The 27906-nt window shown below is 38.1% G+C and overlaps 1 protein-coding gene and 1 long non-coding RNA gene across 6 annotated transcripts; one reads left to right on the plus strand and one right to left on the minus strand.

Moving 5' to 3' along the window:
* Positions 1 to 46: 46 nt before the first annotated feature.
* LOC102217440 (ninjurin-2-like) lies at positions 47 to 27501 on the minus strand. Of its 5 annotated transcripts, XM_023349800.1 has the most exons (5): positions 26852 to 27230; positions 4062 to 4198; positions 3888 to 3967; positions 3091 to 3281; positions 1786 to 1865 (listed from the first exon to the last, which is right to left on the minus strand). In XM_023349800.1, exons 1-4 carry the CDS (start codon positions 26945 to 26947, stop codon positions 3112 to 3114), a joined length of 483 nt encoding a protein of 160 aa, XP_023205568.1. In that variant the 5' UTR covers positions 26948 to 27230; the 3' UTR covers positions 1786 to 1865; positions 3091 to 3111. The 5 variants fall into 5 exon arrangements, with proteins under 5 accessions (XP_023205567.1, XP_014327355.1, XP_005807481.1 ...); XM_023349799.1 differs by lacking the exons at positions 1786 to 1865; positions 3091 to 3281 and adding an exon at positions 47 to 1143 and having other exon boundaries at positions 4052 to 4198; positions 26852 to 27501; XM_014471869.2 differs by lacking the exons at positions 1786 to 1865; positions 3091 to 3281 and adding an exon at positions 47 to 1143 and having other exon boundaries at positions 26852 to 27221.
* On the plus strand, positions 18673 to 26840 carry LOC111611786. The gene is made up of 3 exons (XR_002754226.1): positions 18673 to 18733; positions 26078 to 26120; positions 26646 to 26840. It is a non-coding gene; the product is annotated as an uncharacterized LOC111611786 (long non-coding RNA).
* Positions 27502 to 27906: the final 405 nt, after the last annotated feature.

Genomic DNA, 27906 nt, shown 5'->3' on the forward strand with positions numbered 1-27906 from the left:
ATATAAATATCTATATTTCCGTCAGGAATCTCACTGCACTTCTCCAGTGAGTGAAATGAAACTTTATTTGGCATTAACAGTAATTCATTCATTTGCATTCTTGTATGGAACTATTGAAGTGTACAAGAAAGCTTAGTCACAAAACAGACTGACGTCAGTAATGCAATAACCTGATGAGAGAATATTGGCTGTTGATCTTAGTCTAATTTACATACAGTCTTTAAATGAAGGCCCTGTCACCAATAATTTTCTCTTTTGTCTTTATTATCAATTTATAATGTCAGCTAAATATAAAAAGGTTTATTGATATATATCTATATATAGATATAGAGATATGTCTTCATGTGTATCTATATATATATGTAGATACACATTTTTTTCTATAAATAGATATAGCTCTATATCGAGAGATAAAGCGATATTTAATGGGTAGAATTTCTACAAGTATTTAGCTGCAAGAAAAGAGAAAATGCTTAGTGACCACATGATTGCACAGTGCCTACATTCAGAGACTCAACAAATGAAATTGGCTGGGATTTTCCAAGAATACAACAACAACAACAACAAAAACGCTGTATAAAAAGTGTTGTTGATGCAACTGAAATTAAGAGATCAGCTCTATTACTTCATTGAACTTTTCCTGCATGAAGAGAGGAGGATGGAATGTTTCTGGAAAGAAATAATCAGCAACAGAATTAGCATATGTGCATTTTTGTCTTCTTTTTTTTGGCACAGTTGTGTGTAGCGTAGAGGCTTGGAGTTGTCCTGTCTGGATTTCTCCAGTATTCACTCTCAGTACGAGAAAAAATGCCTATAATTAATTATTAGGCTAATTGATAAATAAACAGTCTGCTGCATAGCGCCTCTCCCTCCCAAGCCACCTTCTCTCGAGGTTTGTTATTAAAAAGTTACAAAGCAAAGTTACCAATTTGCAAAAACAAAAAAAATGTCATAAGCTTCTGTAGAGCTGATGTGTGCATTAATGAATGCGCATCATTAGCCATGGGAAGTATCCAGTCCGCTGCATGCCAAACGTGCTGACGAAGCAGTTGAGGACTGTTGTGATGAAGACTATGATGGTTGTTATGTTGTTCAAGTAGTCCAGACGTCTTTGCAGAGTAGAGTTGTTCAGATCCCGACGGCCTGTGTCCCACAAAAGCACAATAAACAAAAAGAAAGTCTGTATCACACTTTCACCCATATCAATAAAAATAATACAGAGAAAAAAAGTAACTTTATTTCATGCTTTAATGCTCCTGGACATCCATTTATATTTTACTTCTTCGTAAAAACTAAACAGGCACAGCCCAAGTTTTCTTCAAATCACTGGATTTATTGAAGTTTCTGAAGGTGAAAGTTTACAGTCATCGACCCTGATTTCTCACTGAAACTGAACCTCAAAAGCAGTTTTTAAGTTAAGTACAAATATGGAGTAAAAATGTTTACTGAAATTCATTAAACAACAGGCAAGACAGAATACGTCCAACATTTGTATAAAAGTCTGAAAATCATAGCCCCACAAAAGAAACAAACAGGCAACATTTTAGCTAGGTTATAGTTTGAGTCTCTTTACAAAGAGTCCATTTATTTGCCTTAATTTCGTCTCAGATCAAGGTGTTAATTGTATTTGAATTGAATTTGTCCTGATCGTTGAGCTGTGTCAGTGCACATCAGATGGCGTCTGCGGTCTTGTCTGTGTCAGAAGTGGAGTCTGGCCAGCAACCAGCGGAAGAAGCCGGTCCTCTTGGAGCCGAAGAAACTAACGAAGAAGTTGGTCACAGTGGTGACAAAGATGACGCCCGTGGTGACGTTGTTCAAGTAGTCGAGTCGCTTCTGATTGGACACCACATTCAGGTCCCTGCGGGCTACAACATACAAACACACACACACACACACACATGCGTGCGCATTCAGACACAACAAACAATTTCCCACATTACCATCAAACACACACGCACGCATACGGTTGTTGCTTACAGTCTCGCAATTGTCCTTTCCACGCATTCATACAGTTCAGTCATACACCCCTCCAGCCTCCGTGTTGTCTAATTTATAACTTTAACTGGAAAACAAAATTGAGACTTCTTATGACAGCAAAACCTTGGTGTAAATAAGATCAAACTTGTCTTCAACTGGAAAAGTTAAATTAATCATATTTCAGTATAGGCCTATGTCGGTTTTCTGGCTTGTATCTGTTACCTTTAACTTCTAAGAATAGAACAGCAGCATTTCGTACACAATTATCTGTTTAAAGTCTCATATTTATGAGAGCAGCTTTGATGAGTTTGATGTTTGGTCATTTTACTTTGTTTCTTAAATATTGGTTTATTAGGCTTGTACTTTAATTACAATGTAATAATTAAAAAGTGAGCCCACTGCTATCTCGCTAAAGTGCACTGTTTATAAATTCAAGGTTTCCTCTGTGCTAAGCTAGCTATCCATCTACTGCTAATATCCATCCATCCATCCATTCATAATACATGGACAATACTACTATTATTAATAATAACTTTAAGCTATTTGTTCAACACCTGTCGAAAGCTAACAGCATGTTAGCATAGTTTTGCTCTATGCTAAGTTAGTCACCTATTGTGACACATTGTAAACCATGGGCTTTATTTCAGCAAGATATTTTTTTAATGTCTTTTTATTTACATTTTTTTTTAGGTATGTAGCTAAAGCTATTTGATAATGAAGGCTGGTAGCTTGTTTTGCTTCTATGAACTTTAAAGCTGCTGTATGTAACTTTTATAAACAATGTTTTAGTTATTTGTTAAAACTACTGTACTCACTATGATGCGACAGTATAACATGAGACAGATAATCTGTGAAAAAAGAAAATGTAATTTTCTCTGCCTCCTCCATGTGGTCCTTCTGCCATCTGCAGAAACGCTCTGCTCATGGTCAGAAACAACCAATCGCAGAGTCGGGATCTTAACGCTGTCAGTACTTTGGGAAGGAATGGGAAAAAGCACCCTGAACATCCCACATGTTGTTAGTCTGAATAAATACACAAACAATATGAAATTTTATGAAATTTTTCATTGGAAATTTAAATGTAATGTTATGTCTATGAATTAATGTACTTACTGTACGTTAGCTAAGTATAACTCATAAGATAAAGCGATGAAATAGCCACCGGAGAAGGCAGCTGCGTTGTGTGCCAAATGCAGCTTTGATGATGTTTACAAGGAGGGTGAGGAAGATGATGCCAGTGACCAGATTGTTCAGGAAGTTCAAACATCGTCGGCACGAGGGGAGGAGTGTCAGCTCAAAACGAGCTGTGCAGACACACACGTTCACACACATCAGTAGCACATAAACGCCACAGACACACATGCACAGACAGACAACAAAATGGAGACAGTCACACAACTAGTTGGTTCTTTGGCCCAGTCCACTCACACTTGATGAAATAAAAAACGTGTCATTCGGTGAGTAGGACAGTTATTCGGTCTGATCAGATGTGTTAGAAATAAAAATCATTCGGCAAAAATTGAGAATCAGAAGTGCATCCTGGCAAATAGGCCGGTGCGCTCCATCCCAAGGACAGAAATAAAGATGTTGGTGATGAAGATGAGGAAGATAGCAAGGGTTGCTTTGTTGTTCAAGCTGTCCAGGCGTTTCTGGTTGGCCTCTTCATTTAAGTCCCGTCGGGCTGCAACACACATTGATCAACGCATACAAAAACTAACAACAAAATGCAGGAAAACACTTGGAACACAGACATGTTGTACCAAAGTTTGCTTAAAAAAAAATAAAATAAATATATATATATATATATATATATATATATATATGAATTAATGTGTTAATATGGTTAGGAAATCAATACAAAAACGAGATCTGAAATTGAAGTCAGAATGATTTATTTTCCTCCTGCTCACCTATTATGATAATCAAAACGCCGGCAACTATCTGAAGAGCCAGGGAGAAGGATATGAGCGTCAGGACAGCAGCATAGTACCTGAGAATCAAAACGTGACAAATGTGTTTGCAAAATGTACTATTGATGCAACACACTGACTGTGGTGTCCTAAGAAACACCTACAGCGGAGTACCTGTATCCTGCTCCTTGTTCAATGACAGTCTTCATGTGCGTGATGTTAGCCAAGAACAGAGCGATGTCTAGCATGCCTTCAGCTGCTGTCTTCTTGGTAGCATACAGGTTCATGTTCAAGGTAGGTGTGGAAACTCCCTGAAACACAAACAAGTGAAGATGAGTCATTTATTACCAAAGCAATAGTAATACTTATAATATCTTTGGTTTTAGTCCTTTAAATGAAACATAAAAATAGAGAGTGTACAGCAATAACATTTGAGAATATATCATAAAATATGAATGGAACAAATAAAAGGTGCAGACCAGTGGAAAAGGTCTAACGTAATCAAATTTTTACTTTTTAACTTCATGAAAAATTCAATAAAACCACTAGAGGGCAGCAGAGTCCGAAGAGCTAAAATAACACATGCATGCCCGTGTTGACATTTCCTTCTAGATAATATGCCAAAACTGAAAAAGTGCAGTTGGCAGTTTTCATAATTTTCCAAGTCCAACAACTATCAACAACAATAGTCTAAATATCATAAAAGCTGCTGTCTTGCTGGCTTTTTTTTTTTTTTTTTAGTGCGTATGGATTCCAGACAAATCCTTTGGTTTAGGTGTCCAAACCTTTTTCAAATGATTCAAAATCATTCAAAAGTCCCGATAGGCCAGATAAAAATATATAATTTAATTTCAAACTAAAACTACAAAAAAGTTAAATTTTTTATTTTTGACCTGAGCAACAATAAAGTAAGCTTACAACACTTTTATTTATTTATTTTATTTAAACAAAGTAGATCCAGAGCTTAAAAAGGTATGTGCTATTTCCCCTCTTAAAAGAAAAGCATTCAGTTTGCACATTTTTTAAGGCCGTATGAAATTATCGAGTCTATTCTCAGCAATAAAATAGGAATTGGGTCACTGTCTATTCAAAAGCACTTGCTGTATTTAAATAAGTTTAATAGACTTATTAAAAGCAGATATGGCTGCACGAAATCTGCTCTTGAGTAAAAGCCGCAGGATAGATCTGTTCTGAGAATGCAGAAAGTGTGGATTTTAAAAGCTGAATACTTTGTGTTGTACATAAGATTTTCTATTCTACAAGCATTTCATTTTGTCTGAAACGGTTTGCCGTAGTTAAAAAAAGACAAGAGTTTCCATGTCCATCAACTGCCATTGTTGAAATGCAGGCTGGGGCAAGACACAACGAGTGACTTTCTGCACTTTAGTCAAGCTGTAGTGCTGTAACGCAAACATCCCTCCCTCCCTGGGAGAATAATTTGATGGGAAAGCTGGAAAGTTTTATAAACAGACAGTTGCTAAAAGATATCTGCTCGAGTATTTATAAGCAGCTCATTGAGATGACAAGAAAAGAAAACATAATACACCCTTACATAAGCCTTCGGTTTATGACACAAAATGTTGGGGGCAGGAGCCTGGTGGATGTGATGTCCCCTGTTTCCTCTGAGACTGAACTGTAGGTTCATATGATAGGTAGTAAAGACTGAGCTGCAGATCTTAGACCATGACTGGATTATTTGTACCTAAAGTAGAGTCAGTGCAGCGTAAATCGTAAGTGTGTTTTTCTTCGGGCCGCTGGGACAGCTGAAGGAAGGCATGGATCACATACATAAAGATGATCATATACAGACTCAGGACACACTGTACTTTATGACCTCATTGTGCTGTAATGTATGTTTCTGTGCCAGAATAAACCGAGGGGCTGACATTCTGGATGTACTGCAGTTGTTTAACACAGTTAAACCTCCTTGTACTTTTGTCTTGTGTACTTTTCAGGAAACTGTAATCTCTGCATTTTCTCTGTTAAATAAGAACAAAATAACAAAACTAAATCTAACAAGCAGCATCCACTGTTGTCTTTTCTTTTTGTTTTCATTCCTGCTACCACATACCAACATGCATTTTGAAAGGAACCCATAACCTGGCGCTCTTACGGAATAAACCTCACATGTATATTTGTATGTCATCAAAGCTTTTTGTCAGGGCAACATAATGTAGAAATCTCTCTGTTGTCGTTGTTGTGGTATTGGATGGCATTGGAATAGAATTTAGGGGTTGCCATATTCCAGTTTATGGGGCATATTTTGTTGCAGCTGTTGAGCCAGAAATATGCCAACATGTTTCCTTTTGTTGTGCAAAAGGTAGAAGGGAGGCAGCATGCCTCGGTATGCTGAGAAGATTCCTGACTTCATCTGAAGGTTGTGTGGTTGTGCAGAAAGGAGACTGTGCTCAGTTGGCCATTGGCCATTAGTTCTGTTGTTTTGGTTTGCTAGATAACATCTAACAAACACTTAACTCAAAATAACAGTGGAATCTGATTGGTCCCACTATTCTAAGTATTAATTTGCACCATTTTTGCACCACTACAAAGAACAGAGTATAGAATGGTACTAAAAATCTCTCTCGACACGACAGCAAACAAATCAAAACTCACTTAGCCCTAAAAGCTTTATTATTTTTAATATCTTGGCGGCTTCGGAGGCAGGATCTTTTTACTGAAAAGACATTCCTTTGCCCTCCTTTTTGAAATATTCGGAGGGCAGCCTTCCAATACCGGCAAACAAAAGGGACACGAGCAGAACGCAGGATGTAAACATGGCTTCTGCCAGCAGAGATCATGTGATGTGGTTTCTTCCTCACAGTGTTGCAACACCACAGCTACAACACTACTTTCACGCTTGGCACACTTCCTGCTGCATTAAAGCTGTGTTTTGATTTTCCAGGTGCACTTTGACATCAAATAATTCACTGACATGAATATTTTGGAGTTCTGCGACTGATCAAAATACTAAAATGTCAAATGCCAAGACCGAAATACATCAAGTTTGGGTGTATTTATTCAAGAGGTTAAGTATTCTCAGTGGGTAATCTAAACCATATCAACTTGTTTATGGTTTCAAATTTGTTTTGTGCTAAAAGTTTTTATCTAACTCCCCACACAGCCTGTGCTACAGAACAGGTTTGGTCCAGCCTGAGTAAATCTCCAAGAAACTATTCAGGAGTTCCTAGAATCAGCAGCATTTATATGGCTCTGTCAAAGCCATATAAATTCAAGTATTGTGTTCTTTTCTTCTTTTTTTTTTTCTTTTCTTTCCACAAGGATTAGAGAAACAACTAGGTTTGGAGCAAAGAAGATTCAAAAAGCCAATGTTTGAAATAGCTATTTTTCAGAAAATGGCATGTATGTATCCCGGCATGCGTCCATCTTTTCCTCATTTGGGGACGCGTGGTCACACTTTATCAACACCGGCCTTGGGCATGCTGCCAAAATACACACACATCACAACCAAAACACGGCTCTTTTACAAGCCATGTGCGTTCGCTTAGTGTAAGACTTGCAAGCATGCATTTATCATGCTTAATCTGCACTTATCTTCATTTAGAAAAATGTGCTCATAAATTGGTAGCTCAGCTTTTGTTTCTCTCGACATGATGGAGGGAAATAGGTCAATATTTACAGCAGTAAGGATGTTGCTGCAGGAGGTCGGCAAAGGCTTCATCTAAAAAAGTACGAGTGAAAATAATGAATACTTGCTCTCTGCATCTTAAAATAATCTAAAAGTGGTTCTTTTCCATTTCTTTTCTTTTACAACGCTTGAAGCACTTGAGCTATTATTATTTCTTCTCACTCATCGGACGCCACAAGAGACGGAAAAATACTCTGTGGCTCATGTCCGCACAGAATAAAAGCTACTCAGGACTTGCAAAGCCTTTATGGATCAGCACATGCGTCATTACTGACCGTCGAGCTCTCACATTTACTTCAGCCTCCCGAATGGAATGTGACCTGGCTTTGAGGGAGGATTTCTATCATACAAGCTTCTTAAAGGAGCATTTATCATGTCGATCTCCCTGCTGAAAACCATATGATGAAGGAATGCATATGGAGAATCAAAACAAGCACTGTCTTGATCTAAAGAAAAGACTGCTCTGTGGTAATGCTGTAGAACATGCTGATTCTTACAGCAGATAATCTTTAAAGTGGACTACTATTAGAAAGACAACATATTTATAGAAAAAAACAAGCAGAGGCCACATGGAAAGATTTAGGACCTTCCTGCTATGAGGCTGCAGTGCTAATCTAGCGGAAGAAGAAGAAGAAACTCAGCTTTATTGTCCCACAATGGGGACATTTCTGTACAACAGCAGGAAAGTTGGAGCTCAATCAAAATAAGCAGATTTACACAAGAAATTTAAAGCAAAAAAAGTACGGTACTGTGCAGTGGGGTTAAGGTAAACAAAATAATTTGCATTTATAATATGACTATTCCAAAGCCTTTTTTCTTCAAATTTAATACCATGTGAATAATAAAATTAAGAAAAGAAATACAGATCTGCATTAATACTTTCTAAATGCCATTCAGTTACAATAATTACCCTTCATGAACTCTTGCTAGTTTCAGCATGATAATGCTGATTTTTAACATAAAAATCGTAGTTTTATATGCAAGGTAGCCATAATAACTTACAATTTTGGTGGATGTTTATTTGTAGCACAACAAATTGAATGGGTCAAAGTTCTGGGGTAATATTGTTCCAGAATGTCTGCTACGATGATGATAGTTGGAAATCTACTTGTTTAGGGCTTTTTGGGTCTGGAAGTATCCAGTTCAAGCTTCACCTTTGTTCATAGATGGTCGATCAAGAGGGCACCATATAGATTTTGCAAAGGCAGGATAGTCATAAAGCGTTCCTTAGGTGATAATGGGTTATTTATGGAAAGCTTTTGGGTTAAATGCAAGTAATGTATGCAAACCTGAGGCCAGCAGGTGTCAGTCAGTTATGGTAGATCTGAAATTTGGTTTGATGACGTCAATATGAGAAGCTACAGACTGATAGGAGGAACCAAAGAGCTCTGGAAAGGTAAAGGCAAATCTTCTGAAGTTGGGATATAATTCATTTAATTTCACATAATTATCGCGGTAGAAGCCATTTGTTTGTTAAAATTTTATGAAATATTTTGTTCCATTTGATGTTTGTTGTGAATGACGTAAACTCACAAAAGAACGAGGTAATTAGTCCAACGTTTAGAAACTACAGCGGCTGTAATGCGCCACAGCAACTGTTTAGCTAACGTAAGACTGTAGCAGACAGGCTTCAAGGTGTAGAAGTTGTATCAGTGCTGCCATTATGCTGCCATTAGCTAGCGGGAAGCTAAGTGTGTTTGTGAGACGGCCGCGCACCTGATCACGTAGAATTGGCTTCAGCCAATGAAAAGCGGCCCCAGTGATAAGGTCCATAGTCACAGGCTCCGCCCACAAGAAGGCAAAACAAAAAACCCCATCCAATCAAAACAACAACAAAAAAAAGCTAGACAATTACTTTTAGCTAAAGTAAACCTATATCAAAGTATATGTAACCAGGTGAAAAAAATGGGTACATGTCAGAAATGTGTTTTGTAAACCCTGTTTTGCTTTGTTTCGCCAACTGGTTGCAATTCTTGTTTTTGCCAGCATGCCAGTTCGCTTTAATCCGGAAATAGCTCTGTTTGGCATCTAAAAATGTTTGACACTGAAAATTACAAGCTAGGATTGATATGACAACTCGATATGAAGCAGGAACACCGCGGGTGCACCCACGACGAACTTCGGCAGTTTGTGCTGAAACCAAAAAATAAGTTATGTCGAATGTGCGTACGTTTGTCTGCGTGTTGTGTGCTTGCATTTTAGCAAGGACTTTACTATAGGACTACGTCACAGGCATTCTAGAAATCCCAATTCAGCTAACTGGTCCCACTTTTACTAGAGTTGTTTTGCCTTTTGAAATGTACACAGAATTAACATGATGGAATATAGTAACATAATGCTAGTCGCACCTGGTGGCCATTTTTCAGTTCCTATTCTGTTGGTTCCACATGTAAATGTTGACTGGGCATTGGCTGAGATCAATCACACAAATCTTGCTTTTGAATTTAAAAATTGCTGTTGGCATTTACTAACAAGGCGCAATGTATACAGTGTTGTAACACAGCTAGCGAACTGGAGATTGAGGTGATGTCTGACGTAGAGCTTCTAAGTGACAGCAAATCAAGAAGGAACATAGGAAACTTGAGAAATACCAGAGGCTCAAAGAAGAAATAGAGAGGTTTCAGAAAGCCAAGGTCACAGAGACCATGCTGTCATCGGGTTATGACCCACGGACTGGGAGAGAGGCTCCAGTGGATTCCAAGGACAACGTTGGAGAGCTCTTTCCAGTTAGGAATACTCCAAGTAACAGGTCTCTGGTAGAGAACCAAAGTTTGAAAAGGCGACCAGACACTGAGGATCGTGTGGAGTTATATAAATATGTACATGTTTGTGTGTGTCAGCCAGAGCTGAAAGTAAACTGCACTTTGACACAGAGAGCTGCTCTTTCCCTGTTTAGTTTCTGAGGCTGCTATTTATATAAAACTTGCTTTCTCACTCATCCAAAAGGCCCTTGTAAAACTTATATCTGGGCTCAGGGCCATATCACAAAATGTACACTATCTGTGCCTGAAGCTCCCCTATACGCACACGTCAACATTACGCATACTGATGATGTGTACCTGAATGAGGAGGACATAAAAATATTCTGCGGTGCAAATACACACAGATTCATATGGGAACACCTCCTGCTCTCTGCATGCTTAGACAGGAAGTGTTCCTCCCCTGGACTCTAGTTGGACAGCATAACAGCCAATGGGAAGAGAACCTCGACTAGGAGTGGATCTCTGTTGCTCTTTATATACTGTATCTTATTTTCACTGTCTCTTTGTCTCCGTGCCAGTATATTTGACTATATTTAATTTTTTCCCCATGTGCTCTTTTTGCCTGAAGGCTTCGTCTTTCTCTTTGGTTTTTACGTAACGGCCCTTTGGTTAAGGGAGTAGGAGGAAAACAAAAAAGCAGATGACGAGAAACAGACGACAGAAAAAGCAAGAGACAGTTCGAAGGGAAGCAGATAGATACAGCGTCAGAGACACGAGTGGAGCTTCTGGAAAAAAGTATCGGAAAGATTCAACACTTGACACTGATCCTTCAGGAAATTCCAACATTTGCTTTTAATGAAAAGAATTAGAAAATGTGATTGCTATCTCAAATAATTCAACAACAGCTTACAAGAGGCCATGTGTTTTCTGCATTTTTTGTGTCGGTCATTTTGTGTAATTTGGGGATTGTTGAGATGACTTCTAGTCCTCACTGTGACATTGAAAAAGGCAAGGAAGGGGCCACATTCATTTCACCACACACATGCAAGCATATACACATGATTTAAGACCACTTTACAAACATGCAGAAGGCTAAGAGCTATTCACCCCTGACCTTTGGTCCGTAGCTGAAGTTTCTCTCTGTTTGGTGCCTTATAATTAGCAAAACTGCCGGCAGCGTTAAAATGGCGCATGCATTTGAGGAAACGACCCCCGCCTCAGTCCTTTTCTATTCACCTCAAAGGAGTTTGTTTTTTTGTGAAACTATAACTGCCTGACCGAACGCCCAGTTACGTTTTTATACTTTAAAACAAGTTAAACTAGAGTGATATGAAAACAAAAGATGGTAAATACAAGATGCAGTTTTTAAATTATTATTATTATTAAGAAAACAATCCAAACCAATCTAGCCCAATGTGAAATCATTTATCATCCTTAAACCCAACGACTTTTTGTGCAAGTCTTGGTTGTAACAATTGTCATCAGTTGTACTAAATAGCAACAAGTGAGTCTTGCATTGACATGGAGGAATTTTGCCCCACACTTTTTTGCAGAATAATTGCAATTCACTCCCACTGTAGGGCTTTTGAGCATTTAAAGTCTTTCTATGATCATGCCACAGAATCTGAACTAGATTAGTCCGGACTTTGACTTGGTCAGTTCAAAACCTTGGTTTCTTTTAAACATTGCCTGGTTTCTGCATTTGGGCCCTGAATTTCACTGTCCTTAATAAGTTGGTTTGGTTAGCTTTTTTTTCCTTTTAAAAACGTAAAATAAACTACATTTTGTGTTTATTCGGGTTGGGTTCACCTGGCATTAAAAAAGATAATATCAGTGTAACTAAAAGGCAAAAACAGAAGAAATCTCTAAGGATGAAACTATTTTTCATACCATTGCAATTAATTTCTTTGGTCTTTGAAAGACAGATGTAGAGAATCATAAACATAAACTTTAAGCGTGTAACCAGATCTTACGGAATGAGATCTTGTGATTTTTTTTTTCATTCATTTTTTTAAAAACACTCTGAATTTTTTTTGACAAAGTGAAGTTTGTCTTGTGAAGTTGTATTTGGTTGCTGTCAAGATGTTACATTGTCGGGTGATGTTAACGGAGGCTATTATAAATGACCCAAAACATAAAGGCAGATACGTTAAATCTATGGTTGAGACTCTTATAGATGAGTTATCCTCTCATGTTTCCAATATAAGCCAGTAACACTGAAAAACCTACTTGACTTTTAAATTGCTTTTTGCCAGCATTGAAAATGAAACACTAACATATAACATACCTAGTACTTGTGAGCACTCGGAGAATACAGCGTAACCCTTCAGATCTTTCTGTGCAATGTAACTCCAAATTGTTCACAAAAAAAATCATAGATTAACATGAACTTTTTAAATGACAAAACCATAAAGTCACGTTTATAAACTCAACAAACCTAGAGTTAAATGTTCCACAGTAATAACAGATTCTTTAAAAGGCAGCTTTAAATTAGAAAAAAAACCCCTTTATTTCCGTTTTATTTTTGGGTATGTGTGAGAAATAAAAACAATAAATAAATTGTGAACTTGCCAACCTTCAGTGATCTTTTGTGTCAGACCCCCAGCAGTGAGGCAGCCTCAGTTAAAGAAACACTGACCCCCCACACGGAGAGAAAACAGAGTCCGATTTTTACGGCGACTGGACTCAGGAAAGAACACTGGGAACCTTCTGGTCACCCGCACATCGGTTTCTAACTTGGACTTCCAGAGAGTGTCCTCTTTTCCACCATCTGCTATCTGAGAGGCGCAGAGGAAGCTTGGTTCTGATCTGATATCAGCTGATGCCCTTTCCAACCTGGGCCACATGATATGACTGAGTTTCCTATTTCAGTTCCTCACTCTGGAACTGGCTGCTTTCTGCTCTGCATGCTTGGGCAACCCTGTGGTTTACAGATTACATAACAACTGCACCGCTGAATGCTGCTTCACTTTAATTTGATCAGTCTCAGAATGTTATTTGTTTATCAAGATGTATGCTATATTACAGTGAGATGCTTACTAATAAGTCAACTTAGCTCAGTCTTGCTTACATGTGAGTGAACCATAAAATAGTGAACAAGAAAAAATCTTGACATAAAAACAGACATTTCAATAAAAACAAATCTGAGTCTTAATCAGGATTAGATATTAATTGCAGTAAGATCAATTTGTATGTATAATTTGTACCACAGAGGTCATATTCTTACAGCAATAATAAAAAAAAGAAGAGTAACAATAAATAATGAAGCATAAAAATTATTGTATAAGTTATATCTAATTATCAACAAACACACAATGAAAACAATAATATTTCAAAATTTGAAAGCTATTTAAACCAAACCTTAAAACTGTCAACAATAAAAGGGGAACTTTTTTCTCAAGTGACAGCTTTGAGTTTGGGTTTCCTGTCATTTTGGGTTCTGATTATTTATTTCCATGTCCAGTTCGGTTCTGTGCCATTTTAGTCGGTACCTCTTGTATTTATTGTGTTCTGTTTGTGCATTTTACTTTATTCTCTTAACATCGGTGTTAGATTTGTAGTCTATTTTGTGTTTTTTTGTCTCCTTCTCTCCGTCCCCCGGTCCAGTTCTCTCCCTCAGCTGTTCCTCGTTCTCCTGATGCGCTCGCCTGATGTTCATGTCACTGATGATGACGCCTCCTCTCTTGTTAAGAAGCTCCCTGGTTTCCATTGTTCATTGCTGGTTTCTTCTGTTATATTCTACATTGTTCCCTGTCTTGTGTACCTCATTCTTGTTGAAAGTTTTATTATTAAATCACTTTTCTGCCCCAGAAACATATAAATTAAGCTGCTCAAACACAAGCATTTTAATTTATATAACTTCTAATAACAGTTCTACTTAATTTGTGTAATTTTGTTGTTTTAAGCACATAAAAGTTTTTATGATATCTACTTTATGCAAATTTTCATAGCGATTCACAAGTAAGAAGTGAACGACTGCTTAAATAACTCTTGGACATGCAAGCAGAGGAAACCTCATCAAAGATCAACAAACATTTGTAGTCCATAAGGGCATAAACAATTATAACAGTCATAGACTGATTCAGTCCCACAAGCCTTTGCTCTCCAGCGTGAAGCAGCCACACCTTGTCGTCACTACATTTCCATCCAACACGACGACTACGATGTTACGTAAGTTGTAGAAACAATGTTAATGTAATTTGCTCCTAGAGTGGGTTCATGTTATTTAGAACATTGGGTAGTGATTAACATACCCACTCTTTTTTACTCTGTGCATAGGTCTATGAAGAAAAAGGAATTCAATCTGATGATCTTTTGAAAAGAATTTTGGTCTATTTTGGGATCTACTTTTGACTACACACACTTTAAACTGGTGCCTTATGTGGAATTCTGTTTTCTTGCCGTTTAAACCTTAAAGCACTTAATTCATGTTTTACGTTCTCTTTTCTTGGAGTAAAAGTTGATAGTATGTCGATTTTACTGCAATTATCAACTTTTGATGCTTTTATATTGTGTGTGAAAAAGAGTCCATAAACACCTGGTTCTTCTGTCAGTCATCCTGCAGGAGCATGTTATGAAAGAGGCTGACGTATTTTAAATACTGTAATATGATCATAATACGCCTTGACAAATGTTAGACGTGTGTGTGTGTGTGTGTGTGTGTGTGTGTGTGTGTGTGTGTGTGTGTGTGTGTGTGTGTGTGTGTGTGTGTGTGTGTGTGTGTGCATTTAACTGTGTGACACTTCTTGTGGGTTTGTGCCAGGTGGATCTTGATTTCTATCATATGCCAGCAGTGTGTGCACTTGCAGTGTTCTCAGTCCCACAGCTCGCTGTCATGGTAACGTTACAAACATGATCATAAACACAAGTGTCTTCAGTGTCACTGTGGTGATTTTTTTTGTAAAGTTTTGTGTTCAAAAGCAGGAACATTTCCCTGCTTCAAACTTTATGTTTTATCTATCCATCCATCCATTGAACGTCTCTACTTATGTGCCAAATGGTGAACTCTTGATTTTTAAATGTCAAAGTTACCTAAAGTATTCAGGACTCCAAAAAAGTAAGTTTTTACTTAAAAATGTCTCGGTTTTACTTAAATCTTTTCTACACAAATCAAGTTGCTTTGTTTGTTTCATTAAAATGTCTGGTGTGTATTTAATTGTTTAGCAGAGGAAAGAATAACAACAACAACAACAACAACACACCCCAAATTGTACGTTTGGAATTTAAGGACAAACTTTGGATACCACTGCTCAGCTTTCTGCATTTCAGTTTATAAATTTTTAATGTTTAATGCCATTAACTCATGTGAGATTATTAAGGACAGACAAAGTCTGAATCTTTGTTTTGTTTTTTTGGTATTAGTTTCCTTTATTTGTTTTTTTTAATGTAAAATAGGCAGACAATATTTCATGCTCTTTAAACCTCCAGATTAGATATGATTCATTTCAGTTAATGTTGATGACATTATTTTTAAAACAAGAAAATGTTTGATGGACTAAAAGATGTTAGTTCACTGAACTGCATTGCCCGAATTCCACTATTTGTTTTAAAACCTAGTTTATTTTTAAGACTTAAAATCTTGATAACTCAGTTCTTTGTGCCCCAACAGTTCTGATCCACCAGGGCCTCGAGATCAGGAGTGTTTTCCCAACAAGAAGAATCAGATTTAACCTTGACATCTTGCAGCTTCTTTATGTAAAACTGTATGAGAAAAAGTGAACTTCACCGTGGAAACTTAAAACAGCAGGGGAAACAGTTTTGCTATTAGCTTTCACTCTGTTTTCAGGTTTGAAAAAAAAAAACACACAAAAACCCCCAGATGCTTCCCGGTGCATCACACAGGGAAACATTTGTAATCCGGATTTTCAACTGAATTTATAAACACACATTTCTAAACATTGTTGGGTGATTTAATATCTCCAGCTGGTGTTTGTAGATCTGGCTCAAAAGGGTGTGTGTGTGTGTGTTTGCATCATCATACACTGCAGGATTTGAAACCGCCGACTGTTTAAAAAAAAAAAAAATCTTTGCAAAACTTAACTGTTGAGATAGACATGTCAATTTGCACAAAGTGAACAGTGTGAATAAACAAAGTGCGGTTCAGACATGTAGCAGAGGATGTTTAAAAGGACTTTATGGCTTTGTAATTGCACTCTGGTTGTTAAATGAGCTTTTCCCCCCTTGGTTTTATACAGAACCAACACAAAGCTGAAACAACTGCGCTCTACGTTGGGCATCAGGGAAACTTTTGGCGTCAGATGCAGTTTCAGTAAGTGAAGTAGCAGACTGATACAAATAAGAATAGCAGGACGTTTTTTAGATTCTTTTTCAAAAATTGCATATGACTGGCACACTGGTGAACATTGTAGGAGAGGTGTGTTACGCAATACTTTGCAAATGTCAACCAATACAAACAAGTGGTGCATAATTTTGAAGAAAGGGAAAGGATATAAAAATCTATCCAAATACCTATGAAATTCCCTTTATTAATAAACAGAGTCCACATTTGTGTGATGTAATGGTAAATCTCAGCATAAATCCAGCTGTTCTCTGAATGGCTCAGATGTTTTTTTGGAGAACATAAGTTATTAAATAGTATCAAGAAAACCAAGGAACACACCAAAGATGTGGAAACGTTTAATGCAGGGTTACGCTATAAAAAGAGCTTTAGAAACTTTTTAACATCCCAGAGCGCTGGTTATTCCATCGTCTAAAAATGGAAAGAGTATGGCATTACAGCAGATCGGACAAGATGTGGCTGTTTATTTAAACAGGTCAAGCAAGGAGAGTATCAGAGAAGCAGACGCCTGTGGTAACTCTAAAGGCGCTTCAGAGATCCACAACTCGAGTGGGAAAAAATGCAGAAATAACTATTATACAAATCAGGCTTTTGTGAAAGAGTGGCAAGAAGAAATCATTATTGAAGGACTGGAAAAAGAAGTCCCATTTACATCATTTACATAATTTATCTAACCCTAAACATTATTCTGAAAGTGGTTTCATAATGAGACTGTAATCTTGAGTTAAGAGCGAGTGAACAAAAATGCATGCCAGACTTAAATTAAAAGTATTTGTACAGGTCTCTCCAACAAATCAATCAAACAGCTGCAGCTGATCCAGAACACTGCTGCTCACGTTCTGACTAAAACCAGGAAGATAGAGACCATAACACCAGTTTTAAAGTCCCTCCACTGGCTCCCTGTAGCTCAAAGAATAGACTTTAAAATACTGTTGTTAGTTTATAAATCACTGAACGGCTTAGCACCACAATACATTAAAGATCTGCTGTTGTTGTATCAACCTTCCAGAACCTCTCAGGTCTTCCGGTTCTGGTTCTGCTCTGCATCCCCAGAACCAGAACCAAACGAGGAGAATCAGCTTTCAGGATCTATGCACCACAAATTTGGAACAAACTTCCAGAAAACTGTAAAACAGCTGAAACACTGACTTCCTTTAAATCTCAACTGAAAACCCACCTGTTTAGAATTGTATTTGAAATGTAATCAATTACAAACTTATTGATGGAACTTGACTTAATGATTGATTCTATGTTGCATTGTGATTCTGTGTTTGTAATGATGTAAAGCACTTTGAAATGTCTTGCTGCTGAAATGTGCTATACAAATAAAATTTGATTGATTGATTGATTGATGTGTTTTATATTAACAATTTAATATTTTGTTTTGGTCTGTCATAAAATCCCAAAGTTTGGAAAAAGGTGAAGAGGAATGAATACTTTTGCAAAGTACCGTATCTGCATAGGCCAAAAAAATGCGACACCCATTCCAAGTACATATTTTTTCCAAAGTTTGTGCATGTTTCCTCTTTGCTCTTTGTCTCTGTGTGGCACACTGTCGGTGCTGATGCTTTAAAATCATTAAAGGATCAAAGGACCTGAGTCATGTGAGCTTTTGAGTGCAGTGGCAAACACTGCGGTTAGAAAACAAGTCCCAACAGCGTTTGAGGTTTTGGCTGATTTAAAATCCACTGACCTAAAAAAGACAAACTGCCACGCTTTAATCTCAATTTACAGTTGGTTGTATCCAAAGCAAACAAGGCAAGTGGATTTTAGGATGGGCACAATAATTGAAGGCTTGTGTGTGTGCGTATGATTTAGTGTAAACAGCAACACTGAGCCTGTGGATATGTTTTGGATAGGACCCTGAGGAGATGTGCCATCGTAAGAGCAGGTGCAATGAGAAGAACGGAGAACTTCTGAAATGAGAAAGTGGTACTTCAGAGTGTTTTTTTTTATTATTATTTTCTGGTGCTACTCTTTCCACAGAGATGTTCTTTCCCACAGATGTGAGGAGTTTGAACCTCCCCCAGGCCTTCAAACGTGAGTGACGTCAAAGGACATTCTTCCCAGCAACTTCCTGGCTTTCATGGCCCGGCCTTCATCACCGTCCGCAGCATTCGCTTCCTGTGAGTGAGAGTGATCCCGTTTCCCGAGTTCCAAGAATTCTGCACCAATGACTGCAAGACAATATGCAACGCAAGTAAACGAGTACATTTACTTGAGTTTTAAAATACGTTGTAGAACATTCAGGTTCTCCTGTTTTCTCTCCACTTGACATCTATCTTCACTATGTTTTGTTGCAAACTCTTTTAAACTCTTCCTCTGACTTTTGCTGTGAGATAACAAGAACATGAACATGTCAAGAAAAAGCAAATTAAATGTATCTGTATCAAGTGGAACTTTGACAGTAGGTGTGTTTTAGCTCTTGCTTAAGGTGAACTTGAATGCAGCCGTTCGATGTTCACAAAACTACTGCTCACATTATAGGCGACATTCCTACTCAAAGGACCTATCTTGGTCTCATTCGTTTACATCACAAAAACCTGACAGTTTAACTAGGGTGTGTAGACTTTTGATGTGTTCTGTGTTACATTTTCAATGACTGCCGACTTTATTTTCCTGTACTTTAAATGTGACAGTTGGAGACAAAGAGAAGAAAGGTTTTACAAGAGTAACCTGTGCTGGTTCAACCAGTCAGACATGATCAACCATAGATCAAGGTTTATGATTTTTGTTTAAAAGTATGTATACATATACTTCAGACTGTGTGAACATATGTTGCAGGGGAAAAACGCGTATATTGGAGCTTATATTGGACTAATAGGACACAAATATGCATACACAACTAACTGCATAAATGTCTACTGTGAACATTGCTTCAGGGAAAGAAGTGTCATCTGCATGCACACAACTCTTCTAGTGTGTGGATCGTTGCTCATCTGTACCTGTGGGCACATGCTGCTTCACTTTACCACATACCTTTTATACATATCGCAACGCACATGTGCACCCAGTCAAGATAATTCCTATAATTCCCTCCTGTAAAGATCCACTTTACACACATTAAGCAAAACAATTTTCTAGGACACAAACAACGTTAAAACATGTATGTTATTCTAGAGCTTAAAACAGAAATAGCTTATTGTATTATATGGTTATCACTGGACATTCGACATACTGTAATCTAGATAATTTGAAATCTCAGATTTTATTTTGTTTTTCTGGTATTTTATTGCCATCATGATGACTTCTTTGCTTATTGATGATCCTGCTTGTTCCGGTACTTGGTCAAAACCACCGTACCTAAAAAAACCAACCAATACGGTCAACATATCAGTCTAGATTACCCTAAAATAGTTTCACTGTTGCACTTTTTGAACCTGGAAGTTACAGTATTCCCAGAAGGCAGAAACGTTTACACACACAACATTTGATTAAACTGATTCATTTGAGGGAAATAGTTTTAAAGCTTGTTCTGTCATTGTATTACTAGTACAAGAGCTATATGTCCACATTCCTCAGACTAGTGTAGTGTGTTCCTTCGTTTTCCAAACTGGAACTTGAAAAAGACCTATGTGCAAATAAACTCCAGCAATTTATCTAACATTAGGAATTTACACGATTAACATCCATGTCAATCATAGAGTTACATAATAATCTCAAACACTAAAGATCTTGAAACCACCGCTCTAATTTCCTCTTGAGAAAGCTCTTCAGCACTGAATTATTAATGTCAGTTCATTAACTTGGTCCCGGCATTCCAGCGTTGTAGCAGACTGGGGTCGAGCTACAGTAATAACATAATTTATGGAGGCCTACTGTTAAGTGGCTCCAGTTGCTTAATATGCCTGATCAACACTTTTGTATTACTGGTTTGCTTGTGGAAAAAATGTAAGTGGTTTGCCCGACAAAGGCTGAGGATGTTTGTTTTCACTGTAAAGGTCATGCACCGATACACTCACACTGCTGAGAACAGTAGAGGCAGCTAAACATCAGTATGGCTGTTTATTCAAGTCCACAGAGGCCCATAAATAAGATGTATATGTGTGTGCACAGGGATATGTGATGCTGAAAAAAATCTGTGAAGCATAGTTTTGGTTGTGGGAAATCCTGAAAGTGCAACACAAGCGTCTCTATATGATCTTTCTGTGGCATGAAACAGAAATAGTTTATTGTACTTCATGGTTATCACTGATCAATAAATATAATCCAAATCATTTTAAAGCTCGGACTTTAAATTCATGACTTTTCTAGAGTCATGAATGTATTAATAGACAATGGTTGTGGATTATGTGTGAAACACGAATTTATGACTTCCAATTCTGTTATGGATTCACGCAGAGAAAAATGAATAAGAAGAATTAACAACAGTGGGTTTGTGTCACAGAATGCCTGATATCACTGTGATGAAGTTAGCGTTAGCTCCATCCTCACCACAGACACATTGACGATGGCTAGATGACGTAAGCCTGAACCACTGCCGTAAACAATAAACACAATTCCTTAATTCTTTGCCCCAACTTTAGATCTTTATACCTCTGGAAAATCTTAAATTACACCTAGGGATTGGTAACAATCCAATTTTGGACACAAGTTCTTGTAGCTTTTCCACAAATTTACCACAAATTTGCTTTCTAAACTTGCATTATGCCCTTTGTGCCTCTGATTAGACACGATACCTGCCTCCAAAGCTTGTAATTTAAATCTGCACCCCTTTCTTATATACTTATATATACTTCTGCGCTTATATACATGCACACACAAACTGCCAGCCATACATGCAACACCAAGCAGAAAAATTCAGGTCTGGTTTTGTTCCCACAGACACTCGCGTTGTCTTATCCAGTGACCTAACCGCTTTGCTGAAGGGCAGGGAAACACAGATAGAAAGAGGTCTGTATTTACCTCCGAGTGACCTCAGTCTTAACACAAACACATGAGCCCAATAACTTAGCCGTAGCAACACATTTCATAGAGAAAGTCGAGGTCAGATTCTATCCCGGGTTGAGCGTATACTATGCATGTTCGCAGGACAGTTACAATAAATTTCACTTGTCATTTTAGTGCCACTTTTTATGAAACAAGTTCAGAAAGGAAACGACAAGAGGTTCTGTATTTGTATCCGAACTACATGCATGGACTCTTTGTTTAATGATGAAATATTTACCTGAAAGAAATACGTATATTCAGTGATGTCTTTTTTTTTTTTTTTTTTGAAGAGAAGAGTACATAAGCAGTCATAAATGTGCCTCAGACAAGATTGCCAGTGAATGAGAGAAGCTAGCTTTACAGGCCTAGTGTGTGTTTGTGATTTATGTGCATCTGCTGGGGTGTGTGCATGCATACTTGAGTTGTAGCGTTGTAAAGTCCCAGCGAGCCAGCACAGGCGTTAGAGAGAGGGGCTTCCTGCTGCTTCTTGGCAAGCGCGACCAGGACCAGTGGACGAAGACGAAAAAGCGCGGCACAAAACTCTCAGCCCAAACTCCGCTTGCAGTGATTTATTTCTATGCTCTGAGGAGCCACTCAACTTAATTTGACATTACTGTCATCATAAACTATATCATGCAGAGAGCAGAATGAGTCTGTCGCTAGCTGGAAACAAGAGGACGGAGATTCCAGCCCAAGTGGAAGCAGAGTTTGTGGTGACAATAATGGTGCCAGATAACTGCTCTTTTTCACCCTGACAATATAATTATGAGTTTACGAGAAAGAAGGAGAGGAAGACACAGGGATGCGGGGGTCATGATTTAATTGTTTATATCTGACACTGCAGTATCAATCAATCTAGGCTTTATCAGGCTCATACAAACTCTGGGAAAAAGGGGAAAATTGTTTGTGAACAGCTTCTTTGAAGCTGCCACTTGCCCTAAATTGGCACTAAAATGTGGCAGTGCCAACATTGAAAAGCTAAATCCTCTAAATGAAGGGTTTTACAATCAAACAAGACAAAGACTGAGCTGTCTGTGACAACTGAAGACGAGATTCTTTCAAACTTAAAAAACGTCAAATCACAGAATCATGTAGCAGCAGTTGAATACAGTGGTGGAAGAGTCATGCTGTGGGCTGTTTTACTGGAGGAAAATGGAAGAGTAGGGTGCAGGAATTACCTAAAAAATTTTCAACTTCATTTCAGATTATGAACATAATTGGGTGGTTCAAATGGACAACAATCCCAAGCACACACCCAAAGTCCTAAGAGGCTTTTTAACTCAATATGTTGTTGGACTGTATGTAAATGTGAATGTGTGAGTACAATTTTGACCTTCATGGTTTACAAAATACACACAATATATAAAAAGAAGATGACAGAAAATGCACATGATGCCAGAATAACGAATCATATTGAAATGAAACTAACATTTTGAAATCAGATGCACATCATCCGGTAATCATTAACGTCTCTATTGGTTTCCAGATGTTCAAAGTTGAACCATTTTTGATTAAGCTTAACTAGTCACCATAAATGCAACTAATTGGAGTTGACAGTACTATCATTTTTAATTTCAGTTTTTAAATTACTGCATGGAAAACAAGTGAAACAATAAAAACAAATATGTGTCATAGGGTGTGTGTCTACTCGTCCCAGATGATGGCAAAGAATTTCACTCAGCCATGTTCTGAACCTGTTTCTGATCTGTTTGTTAAAATATAAACTGATCAAATATATTTCACTTGGAGTGCAACAGTAGTTACACCTCTTGAATGCTTTCGTATTTCACAAACATCAGTTTGTCTAATCAGTTTATAGGGATTTTATGTGATCGGCTAACAAAGTAGAAGATATTTTATTAGGAAGAGGGAAAATAATGCTTTTATATTTAATCTGATATTATATATAAAATATAATCTTATTTTATATTTCGTTTTTTTTACAAATTAAAAAGTGATGTTCTGAATGTGTTGTCACAACATTAGTCATTACAACAGTTTAAAGTCTCGTCTCATTTGAAGATTAAACTCAAAGGTTCCCAGAATCACAAAGACAATTGCACAACTTTTTGTACTTCACACCCCCTGCCTGAATGTAACAGTTACATGCAGACACACACACACACACACACACACACACACACACACACACACGCACGCACGCACGCACGCACGCACGCACACCTACACCCCCCCCCCACACACACACACCAGCCTACATTAAGTTCTGCAATATTATAGGGATGGAAAATGAATGTAATAACACATATAAATATTAAATTGCACAGACTTGCCCTACAGTGGCCCCTCTTCTTCCATTATCTGACAAAGTCACTGACTAACCAGTTCAAACTTGTTTACATTGAAGAACCGACTCTGACTGTCATACAGGAAAGGCCGCTGGGATTTAAGTTGTCAAAGTTCTGTTTATCTTGACAGTAGGACACGGGACATGCTGTACATCCACACTGATTTACGAGGGACCTCAGAGGTTTGAACAAAAAGTCAAGAAACTAGGAGCTGTTGGAACAAAGTCCTGCTGTCTGTATGAATAAACTGCCTAATGGGACAGACAAGTTGCTTTCAAGTTGAAAGACATCTTTCAGCAACTGAAGATTTCCAACTTCCCATTACATAAAAGCATATTATTTTTCCTCACTGGGAAAACATAACATTATGGGGTTGTTTAGTTTCTACATCAGATTAAGAGAGTCATCTTTGATGTGATGCTGTGTTGATAATATATTATACTCGGATAACTTGCAGATTTTGTTTCTGTGTAATGTCTGACAACTTTTGTAATCAAATGCTGCAGAAAACGGGCAATGTGAGGACTTCACAGGAGTTTTGCACCTGAGTTTTTCAAATGCCTTGGCCAACAAGAACTTTGTTCTGGTTCTTGGAAATCAGAGTGTCCTGCAGCTGGCTTGAGGCCTGAACTGAGGGGCTGGGGGAAAATGATTAGTGAATACACAGACATGAATACATGTGACAATAGGGAAACTAAACAGAGAAAACCTGAAGGAATTTAGTGAATTTATTGGTTCTATTTTGGGTCACTTTCAGTATTTCAGTGCTAATAATATTCAAAAGGTTATAGAGGTAGGCAATATCTATTATTGACCAATTAAATTTTTTTTGTGCAAATTTCTGTATATAATTGAAAGCTTAAACCCACAACCTCAGAAATTAAAAAACACTAGCATTAGTATGTCTATGAACACAAATACTTTAGTTGTCAGAAACCTGTTTTTCTTAGTTTCTCCACAGGATATGAATAGAAGGCAACAATCAATTATTTCATTATAAGTGGCAATCTAAATCTAAATTTTCTTTCCAGATTACGGCTACATCGGTGTAAAAGAAGCTAGTTGCTTCAAAAGACGCACATCTTCACACACATCATGTCAACAGTCATTTAAAAAAAAAGACTGTTGACATGTTGATAGGAGATGGTATCGTATAAAGCGCAGTATTGCTTCTAAACATAGAACATGCATTCCAAATGTTCTCTTTTACTAACATCGAAACTTGACTCTCATGGTTTGAGAGGCCATGTGATTATTTCTTAGTCTTTATCAGCACTTCACACACTGCTGCTGTGCACTATACATAGAGTGACTTAGAGGTGCAAAGCCTTCACACCATAGAAATAGATTCATCATGATGGCTACACACAGACAGATGGAAAAACTCAGGAGTCCACATGAAATATCCCAGGTTCAGCCAATGTTATCATCATGGATCACAACAAAACAGGATTTAAGGCTACGCGTAAATGCTTAAGAATTGCGCCAAGGCATTGCGTGAAATGAAGAAAAATGTCAAACAGTAACCCTTAACAGTCTGAGTCAACGTGCTATCAATTTCAGACCCTTCAGTTATTGTGCAACATCAGCAGAAGTTTGAATCTGTAGGTCAAACCACATCTAATCTCAGTACATAGCTGGGACTAAGATATTTTTCTTGCACATTGTCGCCGGCATTTATAGTCACATATACATTATGATCACAATGTCTTTAAAGATTCAGTAGCTTCCATCTGTGAGTGGCATGACTGAGGTATCAAACAGTGTTGGTTATCTAACAGGATGTACATTTTGCTGTGCCCCAGATGCTTGCTCCCACATGAACTCACTTCAGCTTCAGCTTAATATATGCTTCTCATTACATCTGTCGACAGATATTAAAGCCACCAGCAATGAATAGTTGCGGTGAGGACTTGGCCACACATCTTTGTACAAAGCCATATGTTGCAACAGACATAAGTGATGGCAGATTGTGGCTAAAAGCTCCTCTCTGAGGTGTTGAGCTTCTGTTTTCTGCAAGAACCTCTAACACCATAAAGGACAATGTTTTCCTTTCTTACTGAGGCTGTCGGCACAAATAAGGTTCATTCATACAGGGTAACTCATTCAAACATGGATACATGTTTAGAGCTGGACTGGTTGTATAATTTCATTAACTGATGGCTGGCAGGTTTGAATGGATCTAGAAAGTGTTCACACCGTTGTTTTAGATGTAAACAAATCAGACTGCAGTATGTTTAGCTTATATATAACACTGTTCATTATCCATCCAACCATCTGTTGTCTTTATTTGTGCTTCTCTACAGGTTCCTGAGGAGCTGGTGTCTGTCTGCAGCAGTCATTAGGCAGGTAGGGCAGGTTTACCACGAATCGTCAGAGAGATACCCAGGACAGCTAACCATGTCCACACTCACTCATACCTACAGGACATTTAGAGAGACCAATTAATCTAACTGTAATCTAATTAATCTAACTTATTTATAATAGTTAGGTCCTCCACCAGGTGGCCCAGGGCAAATATTTGATTCCGTAAATAAGCTTTTGAGAAAAGCACCAACTGTGTTAGAGGTAGAAGTGTCATAAATATACACATTAAATATGATGCATTTGTTATTGTGATATAGTAAACTCCCCATTTTTTGTATCAGATTTTTATCCTGTCAGTGACCTTCCCTTCTTCGCAGTTTGAGTGCCTGCTCCTACAACCTAAAATGGTTCCATTTGAATCCATTATTAACCTTCACACCTTGGTACTAATTGATATTTGATTGATGTTGCGATCACATCTCTGCCTTGGAACAGTGTCCAGGCACTGAACCTAAACCTTGAAGAGGCAAACGGCAACCCTCTGATCCTCAGCTCTCACGTACGCAGGACATACCACAGCTGTGTGGCGCAGCCAAGACAGGAGCAATGATTCAGAGGAACAGATATGCCAGGAGGAAGACAACAAAGATGAAAGAGAAACGGGAGAGGGAAACGTAAACAGGGGGAATGTGGTGAAGAAGCGCCACAGAGCCAAGCAGGAAAACTTCTCTCCTATTCACCCGACTTGCTCCATCTGTTTGGGACGCACTGACCTGCAGCGGGCCGCTGGCTGGCATGGTGGATCTCATCGACGCCAGGTCGATGTCGCGTCCCTGCTCTCCTCTCTCCGTCTTCCCCAGTCCCTGCATCGTCAGGCCTGCAGCGAGTTCTCCAGACGTCGAGATAAAGACACGCTTTAGAGTTGCTCTCACAGGAGCAAAAAAATGCCAATGCGACGATGGCAGAGGTCGATACAGGCAGCGGGAGAGACCCTGGAAGCCAGGCACCAAGTAAGGCCAGGCAGGACAACAGAGAGACAAACAAATGGCTTATTCAGTCCATCCTGGTCTCCTCCTCTCACTGATTCACACTTTGCAATCTGTCTGTGTGTTTCTATTTTTTTTTAGATACTAAATCTATTATAGTTTGTTAAAACCTTGAACACAATCATAATACACAGCGGAAAAATATTCTCCAATATTTGAAAATGATCTGTATTATTACCACACTGCCATTTCTACTTTGGGTTTTGTGCAAGAAATTCACTGGACCAAAACAATAGACTTTCAGGAGACTCACCACTATGATGCCTTGATAACAGAATGCCGGCTGTCAGCAATTGAAATATGGCAAATGTTAATTATTCTCATTTAAAAGCATAATGTTTGGCCTCATTTAATGTCAGACAGTTTTTAAAAAGTATCAGTAAATATCTGGTTACAGTTTTATATTCTATATTAGGTCTTTATCTCAAGTAAAGATAAAGATTTGTGAGCGACTTGTGTATTCACCTTGGGCCACCTGCTCATTGTAGTTATTCTGCTGTAGGTTTCTCTTTCATAATGAGACGCGGCTCATCGTGCAATTTCATTTCTTTTGAGCTGATTAAACTTCCAGAAAGTCCGTGCAGGATGAGCTGCTGCTGCTTGAGCAAAGGTTTTGATTTTGTGGCTTCATTCTCCTTCTCCCTGCTGTCTATTGAGGATTTTGAGGCTTCATGATGGCTGTTCATAAGGCAGTGATAGATTTTTACTTATGCGTACTTTATTGGACTGAAAGTTACTAAATTAATCTCTACATTGGTGGTTAAACACAAACTTTCCTACCC

This window comes from Xiphophorus maculatus, chromosome 17, assembly GCF_002775205.1.
Source record: "Xiphophorus maculatus strain JP 163 A chromosome 17, X_maculatus-5.0-male, whole genome shotgun sequence".
Lineage (NCBI taxonomy): Eukaryota > Metazoa > Chordata > Actinopteri > Cyprinodontiformes > Poeciliidae > Xiphophorus > Xiphophorus maculatus.